Source organism: Malus domestica, chromosome 07 (genome assembly GCF_042453785.1).
Source record: "Malus domestica chromosome 07, GDT2T_hap1".
NCBI classification, from domain to species: domain Eukaryota; kingdom Viridiplantae; phylum Streptophyta; class Magnoliopsida; order Rosales; family Rosaceae; genus Malus; species Malus domestica.
The window spans coordinates 5,001,755-5,011,512 of record NC_091667.1 but is presented as its reverse complement, the minus strand read 5'-3'; the positions used below and the strand labels follow the sequence as shown (position 1 = coordinate 5,011,512).

The window sequence follows — 9,758 nt, the reverse complement described above, 5'->3', positions numbered from 1 at the left end:
TCCTGGAATCTGAGTTTCAATTGCTTATCAGTTTGTTCTGGAGTTCAAAAATGAAAATTTTGTAAGAACCAAAAGTTTGTCATAATTGACATCACTAGAAAGAACCACCTTACATTGGTTGTAGATGCAAAGATCCATCTTGAGGCGGGAAATTTTGGGGACACCATTAGGGAAGAAAACACTACAACCTCCCAAGATCGGGCGAAAGCCATGATATTTATTTGTCGCCACATCCATGAAGGATTGAAGAGCAAACACCTGGCGGTTGAAGAGCCATTGGCTCTTTGGAATGCCTTGATATTGATATAATCACTAGAAAATGGTGACTCTCTCTATAGCTCGTTATGATAGGACACACTTGTGAACCTAGGATTTTAAGTTGGTTGCTGAGTATAATTCTGCAATTTTTAGAATTAGCTCCCAAATGAAACTTTATGAGGGAAATGTCACTAAAGCATACACGCCAAAAAAACATTCAGTACTTTACAACCTCTAATTTGTTCCCGCGGTAGCAATATAAAGAGTGCGGGTTTACATAGTACAATCAGCCGATATCAGTACTCTTTGTGATTGAGCAGAACAATATGTGTTTTGATAAAATAAAATAAAAATCATTAGTCCCAACCAATTGGATTGACGCCATGCTTAGAAGTGAATGATGCTTCCCTTGAAGCAAACACTTGAGCTATTTTGTGAACTAATATTGGTTTCTTATCTGATACGCATAAAGCCCGCTCACAAACTGGAGATGTGTTCACTTTTAAAAATACTGCAATATCATGGCGCTTAACAAAACAAACTCTAGTTGCTACATCTTCCAATCACCCAAAAATACTTCCTTGTTAATATCAATGATCCATAACATTCGGAACTCATGTGGTCTATCTTCAAAAGGAAACACTTCAACTATCATTCATGAAGATAATGTATCGTGTATTGCTCAAATGAAGGAATGATTCATCAAAGACAATAAGACTAAACACATATCTTTAAAGTTTTTCAATACACATGAGTTTCAGAAGGTTAAAGTTATGAAGTCAAACAAACTCGTTCTAACAATAATCTAGCAGACCAATTCATCAAATTTCTACCAAAGTGTACATTCCAGAAGCTGGTGCATGATATTTTTTTAGGGGTATTTTGATATGGGTCCAAAGTAAATAAAAATTGGACATATTTCAAAAATCAAAAGTCACTAAAAATTAGACATATTTCAAAAGTAGGCCTATAAAATTGGACTTATTTCAAATTTTCCCTTTTTTTTTTTAAATTGCATTTTGTAAACCACATTTAATTGTTGATGGTTGATCTCCATTTTTTAATTCTTTAAATATGTCACCAATAGAAAATAAGTATGTTAATTAACACTTAATAATCTAATCATCAACATCTACATAATTTGGTTTACAAAATTTGATTTAAAAATTTGGTTTCCCGATTACCCTTTCTTAATTGGGTAATGCTAGAGAGAATAAACTTTATAAACTAAATAACATAAGTATTGATGATTGGATTATTACTTAACGGGTAATACTAGGAAGATTAAATTTGTAAACAAAATGACATGGAAATTGATGATTGGATTATTGTTAAGCATTAATAAACATGCTCATCTATATTGATGATAAATAATTTAGTTTGCAATTTTTGTCTACAACATTACCCTTACTTAACTGTTGGTACTGTGGTGACTTTGTGATTTTATCCATAAAAAAGATGACATGTGATTCTTTCCTTTGTTTTTAAAAGTCAAAGATAAATACTTTCTCCTCCATCCTCGTCGGAATTCCCAAACCAGACAAGAAGAAAATAGTGTACTTATTCATTTTTTTACGTGGAACCATCAATGTCATCCATGGAGACTTACCTTTCCCTTCCCCATCTGTAGCAAACCCTCCCTTCCCGTCCCTTCCGAATGATTACTTTTGTTTGTTGAATTCTGTTGAATTTTCATTCTTCTGGGTATCGGCGTTGGCATTGGGCATTGCATAATAATGGATCCACACACAAGTGAAGGAGGCACCCTTTGAAGAAGAAGAAGAAGAAGATTTTTCAGCACATCTCCAACCCCGTCATTGCAAAAATGATACAGGTAATACAAAGCATGCCTTTCTTTACACAACTAATCTTAAATTGTTTGCAATCAATAAGTTTTGCTATATATATATATATAGAAGGAATTTGAGATATTTCAATTGGCCAGCACCCAGCAGGCAGCAGATTTTCATTCTTCTTATTATCATTACCTGGAAAATGGAAATCATGATCGTAATTGATATGAATTGTAAAGAGTAGATAAGCATTATGAATAACAGATATTGATCTTTGAACGCGTTTAGGAGAATATAATGTCAAGAGTAATGTAATTTACTTGTATGTGAAAATCAAAGGATTTGGTTTTTTGTTTTGAATTTGAGGATGAAGAATTCGACTTCAAAATCGTTCGTTGAACATTCTGATGGAAAATAGAACTTACTGGTTAATTTGGTGTATTAAGGGCTGAAATTGTTTGTAGGAATTGTCAACCATTGATGATCTGCCTGCGAGTAATGTGGAACTCAAACCGGAAAAGATTGAAGAAGGGAAGGATGGAGGTCCTTCGTTTCATTGTGATCTTTACGACACAGAATTAGTTTACAAGATAGCTCAAGTGTTCATCCCTGGATTAGCTACAGCTTGTGTTGACAACACATCTGGTGATATCTTCAGGACCGCTGGTTCAGTGGCTGCTGATCTCAGAAAGGAAATGGTGGAGTATATTACTCAGAGAAGCGAAAATTTTGTAGCGGAGTCTGTTATCTTAGAAGGTGGGACGGATGCACAAGTCTCTGATCATCCGTATGACATCATTTCTGATTTTGTTGATGACTTTGCAAGTTCCAAGAGAAATCTGTTTAGTCGGGTTACAGGATGGCTGCTAAGTGAAAAAAGAGAAGATAACATAGATGATTTCGTTCAAGAGATGGAAATAAACGGGTTTTGGTTGATTGATAAAAGAGAAGCAATAGCACAGACTCTGCTTAAGAATGTCGACTTTAAGAATGAACATCACTGCAACATGAAGTTTAACTCTCAAGAAGCGGTTGCCGAGCATGCTTCAAGCTGCAGTTTTAGGTCTATGACTTGCACAAATGAAGGGTGTACTATTGTATTTTGTGCAAGTCACATGGAGAAACACGATTCCGTTTGCCCGTTCAAGATAATTCCATGTGAACAAAACTGCTCCAGTACCATCATGAGACGCGAGATGGACAGACATTGTATTACCGTCTGTCCAATGAAGCTTGTTAGTTGTCCTTTCTATGCAGTGGGTTGTCAATCTCCCGTACCACACTGTAAAGTTGAGCAACATCGTTCGGATGATCGCCATTCTCACTTGCTTTTCATTCTTCAAACTATTCACAAGGAAGCATCTGCAGAGGATCTAAAGAAACGGGTGGAGCAAATAGAAAAGGTGAGTTTCTTCGTATTTTGGTTGCATTTTTGTTGGACATAAATTTTAATGGAGATTAAAAACAATCATCTACTAAGTAAGATGAGCACATTTCATGTTTACATGGCAGGCATCTTCATCGAGTCAATTAGCTGATGCTCGAGATGTGAGATCGTTAACATCTGCAGTCAAGGGTATTGAAGAGAAACTTGGTCCAATGGAGATGAGCAGCAAACACCCAGAGGATGTTGAAGCAAAGCCAGGACCAGCAGAATTGAACGGCGAACATCCAGAGGATGTTGAAGCAAAGTTAGGGCCAACGGAAGTGACCAGCAAACCCACCGAGGATCTTGAAGCAAGACTTCAGCCGCACGAAGTGAACAAAAGAACCCCAGAGGTTGTTGAAACAAAACTAGGGCCAAAGGAAGTGAGCAGCAAACCCCAAGAGGATCCTCAAACTAAACTAGGGTCAAAAGAAATGAGCAGCAATACCTCCAAGGATCTTGAAGCAAACCAAGGGTCAAAGGAAGTGAGCAGCAAAACCTCTGAGGATCCTGAAGCAAAGCTTGGGACAAAGGAACCGAGCAGAAAAGTTGAAAAAAAACAAGCGCCAAAGGAAGTGGACAGCAAACCCCCAGAGGATCATGAAGCAAAAATTGGGACAAATGAAGTGAGCAGCCAACCCCGAGAGGACCATGAAACAAGCCAAGGGTCAAAGGAAGTGAGCAGTAAACCCCCAGAGGATCCTGAAGTAAAGCTTGGGTCAAAGGAACTGAGCAGAAAATCCCCGGAGGATGTTGAAAAAAAACTTGCGCCAAAGGAATTGGACAGCACACTACCAGAGGATCACGAACCAAAAACCAGGACAAAGGATGTGGACAATGAATCCCCGAAGGATATTGAAGCAAAACGTGGGCCAAAGGAAGTGAACAACGAATCCCCGAAGGATATTGAAGCAAAAGTAGGGCAGGATTTTGAAGCAAAAGTAACTCCTAGTGAAAGCAGCAGCAAACCACCAGAGGATCTTGAAGCAAAACTGGGGCCAAAAGAAGCGAGCGGCAAACACAAGGATAGTGAAGAGAGTAGAGAAACCTCAACTTCGAAAAATGTCTTGGAGGAAGCTCAAACATGAAACCTAAGTTACCTAACCTGCCAAGTATCCTGTTTTATGTAACCTTATTCGCGTTTGATGGAGCCATCGCGTTGCCAGAAACTGACAACATCTGTACCTGTCCACTTGTTTCCCGACCAGTAAGTTTGATCATTACGTAGATACTTTTATGATCAGCTTATTTTTTGCCTCATTGTTCATTCTTTGTTTACCTTAATCATTCTTTGTTTGTGAAAAAGTTTATACGTTTAACCATGGGATTTGCTTTAATTATTTTGACTTTTGGCAAAATGTTGTAAACAGTTTTGTAAATGAGAGTTTGAATGCAATAATTTCTCAATCTTTTTGCCTGTGATCTAAAGCTGAATATACCTGGACGGCTTCGAATCGTTTAGTGTTTGATCGTGCAATCTTCTTCTCGGGTTAGTGATACATTAGGTGATATGACTGTGATGTTATTTTTATTTATCAATGGTCTGTTTGGCTGGGGAGAAAGTGGAAGAAAATGGAATGAAAAAATGGTTCAATTCATTAAGCCGCCGAGTTAAAACATCGGTGGCGGCGACATCTCTTTCTGTCCAACTTTCGTATTCTGGAATGAGAAATATTACAGAAACAAGAGGGAATACTCATAGTATAGCAAGAAATGTTAAATCTTTCCAACAGCTTAAGTTGACAAATACTCACAATTTCTTCGACTATTTCAAGACGAAAGTAGAGCTGCAAATTTAAACTCGAAAGACCAAATGCAAACAGAGGCCACGCAAGGGAAAACAATGACATTATAAAGAGTAGGTTCATTCGATAGATAAATGGAGTTTGTGGAGTTTTATCTAACTCGTCTACTGAACCTTCAAGAATGATCCAGCTTGAAGTTTACAACTCGGAGAAAGAAACATGGCTCCGGTACTCCGTTATTCTTTGCCAACACAAGGCATTTGCTCTCACGGATAGAGTTACCGGCAAATCTATGCATACAGATCAACGCCCCAAAACTTGGCAGGTTGATTTGTCCGGTGTTTCCTGTCTACCTTCCCAATCAGGTCCATGTCCTCTTTGGTAAGCTCAAAGTCGAAAACTTGGATATTCTCTTTCAATCTCTCAAGTTTTGATGTCTTCGGGATGACAACCGTGTTGCGTTGGATGCCCCACCTTAGAACAACTTGGGCGACAGTCTTTTTGTATTTCTCAGCCAGATTCTGACAAAAGAGGAATGTGATTGAGAGGAAACTAATCTTACTATTAGCAAAGAAAATTAATTTATTTTCCTCGTAATTTGAAAATAAACCTAGTAATACAAGTGATAAAAAAGAAAAAAGCAAGCTTACCTTGATAACTGGATCATCCAGACATGAAACTGAACCAAACCATTCGATGTTGGCGGCAGCACCTCCAAGAGGAGTGTGGGCAGTGACACAGATGCCATGCTTCTGACAGAATTTGACAAGAGATTCACGCTGGAAGTATGGGTGAGTCTCAATCTGATTCACGGCCGGCTTCACTTTGGAATAAACTAAGCAATCTCTCGTTAGAAAGATATCATAGTTACTGCAATTAATTGTTTCATCAGAGCACAATTCATAAACAAAAGAATTGACAAATGAATGAAATTTAAAAACCAGAATATAAAAATAGGAATCTTCCACTAGGGCCAGTGCACATTGCAATAAGCTGATCAAGGAGATAAAGAAAGTTGCAAACAGGGCCACAACTCAGAGAATGCCGGTTTATTGACATAAACCTAGTGATATTGCGACATAACTTATAATCTTCTAACTGCACATCATGTGTAAGTTTGTAACATGCAGCAACAAGCAATAAGACACAATAGTTAACCTCTTCCTGAACTCGACTATATAATCTCCACTGAAGCTCTAATTGTAAAAATTTATTACCATTTTAACGTGCACACACACAAGGTTTCAATTTTCTTCAGCACATTCACTTACATTTTCCTAAGTTGTATAGCTAAAACAATAATAATCCATATGGAATAATAGGGAAAGCTACTCTAAAGACACAATATCATTAATTTTGATTCATGTAGTCGTTGAATGAGCTAAGCTTTTAAGATCACCTAATTCCAATGCTACGAACTAAACCCATAGAGACCAGCTCTTCCATAGCATGCCAGGTAGTTTCCAAAGATACAGTGGTGTCTATTTCTAGCACCCCATCCTCATCCAAAGCACTGCCAGTCGTACCAACTCCTGCATGTATGTAAATTAATAGACAGATGAATTCAATAATCAATTTAAGGATGAATAAATTTGAAAACTAAAAGAAAACAGTTCATATGCTAATTCAAGATGGGAATGAACATATATATTTTTATCTTAATCATCAAGCCGCCATTTTAACTCAATAGAGTTTTTTGAAATAGTAAGTCATTTGTAAGCCAGCATGCATGAAGAAGAAACTAAGGTCGTGTCTGGTACTCTTGATTCTTGAATTGGTTCTCCAACATATGGAAAGCCCATTTCCCCAATATAATAGAATGAGCACCCACTAACATTTCTCCCCCACATCAATTCCATTCCTATTTAACACGATAGAAAAGAAAAGCCTAATAACTTCATCAACTCCTTTCCACGACCTTTCATGCCTCACTTGCCCCTCAATGTCTGATTCTCTCTTCACTCTCCTCACATACCATAATCAGTTTATCCTTTCTGTCCCTCCCAAATCACTCACATTCACTTTGGCTCTCAGCCCTCAGCGAGTCATTGAGTTTAGAATTATTCCTTAAACCCTGGTTTGGTTTGGATTAGTGAATTGGAATAGTATTGCTTTCTGTTTCTTACTGAGCTCTTTTAGCCTGCAGTGAGTTTGGCTAGATAACTTAGATAACTCAGGAAAGGTTATACCCTGAATTTTCTTTCCACTTATCAATCATGTCCTTGACCATCCAAGCTGTAGAGACATCAGTTGGTAACATGTAAACTGTTTTCACTTTTTAGTAATCCACAGTTTTCAATCACGCACTATTATTGTCAACAAGATTTCAAAAATAGTGGAGTACATATACATAATACAGAGAATTTTTGCATAAAGCATGAGAAAAGCAAGAATAAATACCGGTATGCTTGGTGGCAACAGGAAAGTGAACAAGGTACAGATCTAGATAATCCAACCGAAGTTTCTTCAGACTATCTTTACAGGCCTCTACCACATGTCCATGATCTGAATTCCAAAGCTGCATTAAGGATGAAGAAACAGGGAGAAAAATAAATGCCATAGTCTGGACAATGAAGAATATGGACTAGTGAACTGGAGCAGAAAAAGAAATCTTGATTGAAAAATCAACTAGCCTTGGTGGTGATGAAGAGATCCTCTCGCTTAACAAGCCCAGTCGAAAGTGCTTCTGCAAGTGCCTCCCCAACTTCTGGTTCATTCTTGTAATCAGCTGAAAGCAGCATTAACTCATCAATGTATATTACAACCACACAGGTAAGTTGTGCTACAAGCTACAAATAATTACCGCCCATATAGGGCAAAAATGAGTAGAACCTAGATTCAAATGTTTTAGCAAGCACAAGAAAAGCCAAACCCAAAACCTGAACAATAAACTGTTTCATGACTTCTTGTACTCGGTGGGCGCAATATCACAGTGAAGAGGCCAAATACGGTTCAGACACAAATTGGTAACTGGCAACCACCCCATGGAGAATGCTAATAAGCGCTATAAGCCTAATAGCTTCAATTTTACTATGCAATCTTCTTAAATTTGGTGAACTTCGAATGCATGCATCATGCATGTTTATCATCAGTCATCATACACACGCGCACTGATGGAGGAGCCAAGTTAAAAATTCAATAAACTAGTCTCTTTACTTTCTTTTGTAATCAATGCGGTTCAGTCTGCAAGTTCTTTGCGTTTGGGTCTCTCTATGTTACAATGTTAATAGTTATGTGCCATAAGTTAGTCTTTAGAATTCCTACGTATATTAATATGGATTTTTCCAACTTCATATGCCAACTAGCCTATAAAAAGGGCTACTTTGTAAGCTTTTAAGATTAGTGTTGGTGACAGAAATTCTGGAAATTCCGGTTTCTTACTTGTGCGCAAGGCACAACAACCTTGGAGTGATTCCAAGGAACCTTCAGCATGAGGCTGAAGGGCATTGTGATGCCGGAATTTTTCTAATTTCCCTATCGGAGTGATTCCAATACACCTTTGGTTTAGTGTGATGCCAAAGGCCGGTAGTGAGTCCGGACTACATCAAGCAAACACACTGCTTTTACTCTACCAGAAGTAGTTGATGCAACTAAAACCCAAATCACAAATTAATTGAGCTACATCACAATCTAATTCATAATTTCATATCGAAACCGAAGTACCAATAATCTAAGGAACCCTCTTGACATGGTGTAATTTGAGCATTTTGAACGAACCCAGATCACAAATTATGAAATGAAAGGAACGAAATCAAACCCATATGAACAAACAAGAAAATGAATGAGAGAGATATGGGATGATGGATACCAGCGCAATCGAAATGGCGATAGCCTAGGTTGAGGGCATTGAAAACGAGGTCTCTGATTTCTTTTCCTTCCATGCGCCAAACACCCAGCCCCACTACTGGCATCTTGAATCCACTGTTGAGTGTTATCGCCATTTTTCGACCTTCCTTTCTTTCTTTCTTTCGAGTTTGCCTCTGCCTCTGCCTCTGCCTCCTCTGCCTCACTGTGCTAGTATAGCTGCTAATCCTCCGTAAGAATGGGATTGAAAGAGGATAATGATATTCACACAATTGCTTAATGTTTAGCCATTGATTTTTAGGAAAATTAAGAAAAAGTTCAAAAAAAACTTCTTTTTTAAGGAAAAACTCTTTTGACAGTGAATAGTATCAGTTAACGGTAAAAATGTGGTTTTTCGTTAAAAGTGAACAGTACCAAAAGTGTTTTGTTAATACTCCCTTGATTTTTTAGGGTGTTTTACCAAAACACACGGTACTATTTATTTTTAATTAAAAACCACATTTATACATTCTCCTGATATTATTCACTATTTTTCATTAAAAGGGAAGTTTTTGTATTTTTCGTTAATTTTATTTTTTTTGGAAGTTTTAACAAAAAACTCCCGGTCCTGTTCATTTTTAACGAAAAACCACATTTATATCTTTTCTGGTACTATTCACTATACTTTTAAAAATAACTTTTCATTAAAAGGAAAGTTTTTCTGGATTTTTCGTTAGTTTTATTGGCACCCCA

At 37.5% G+C, this 9,758-nt stretch overlaps 2 protein-coding genes across 2 annotated transcripts; one reads left to right on the top strand and one right to left on the bottom strand.

Moving 5' to 3' along the window:
- Window positions 1-1,773: 1,773 nt before the first annotated feature.
- LOC103428421 (uncharacterized) lies at window positions 1,774-4,884 on the top strand. Its single transcript, XM_008366526.4, has 3 exons — window positions 1,774-2,092; window positions 2,516-3,454; window positions 3,564-4,884. Exons 1-3 carry the CDS (start codon window positions 2,084-2,086, stop codon window positions 4,563-4,565), a joined length of 1,950 nt encoding a protein of 649 aa, XP_008364748.2. The 5' UTR covers window positions 1,774-2,083; the 3' UTR covers window positions 4,566-4,884.
- A 297-nt stretch (window positions 4,885-5,181) lies between these two features.
- On the bottom strand, window positions 5,182-9,320 carry LOC103420525 (NADP-dependent D-sorbitol-6-phosphate dehydrogenase-like). The gene is made up of 6 exons (XM_008358583.4): window positions 9,031-9,320; window positions 7,856-7,950; window positions 7,623-7,740; window positions 6,622-6,754; window positions 5,873-6,092; window positions 5,182-5,743 (listed from the first exon to the last, which is right to left on the bottom strand). The coding sequence occupies exons 1-6, from the start codon at window positions 9,161-9,163 to the stop codon at window positions 5,513-5,515; spliced, it is 930 nt and encodes a 309-aa protein (XP_008356805.2). The 5' UTR covers window positions 9,164-9,320; the 3' UTR covers window positions 5,182-5,512.
- Window positions 9,321-9,758: the final 438 nt, after the last annotated feature.

What these genes read in the sequence shown, in the direction of transcription:
- LOC103428421 (XM_008366526.4), top strand. An exon ending in GGGTGGAGCAAATAGAAAAG is followed by an intron (nt 3,455 to 3,563) that starts GTGAGTTTCTTC and finishes TTTACATGGCAG; the next exon opens with GCATCTTCATCGAGTCAATT.
- LOC103420525 (XM_008358583.4), bottom strand. Translation starts at nt 9,163, where the DNA reads ATGGCGATAACACTCAACAGTGGATTCAAGATGCCAGTAGTGGGGCTG. An exon ending in TCGCCATTTCGATTGCGCTG is followed by an intron (nt 7,951 to 9,030) that starts GTATCCATCATC and finishes TGCTGCTTTCAG; the next exon opens with CTGATTACAAGAATGAACCA. An exon ending in TGGATGATCCAGTTATCAAG is followed by an intron (nt 5,744 to 5,872) that starts GTAAGCTTGCTT and finishes CTCTTTTGTCAG; the next exon opens with AATCTGGCTGAGAAATACAA.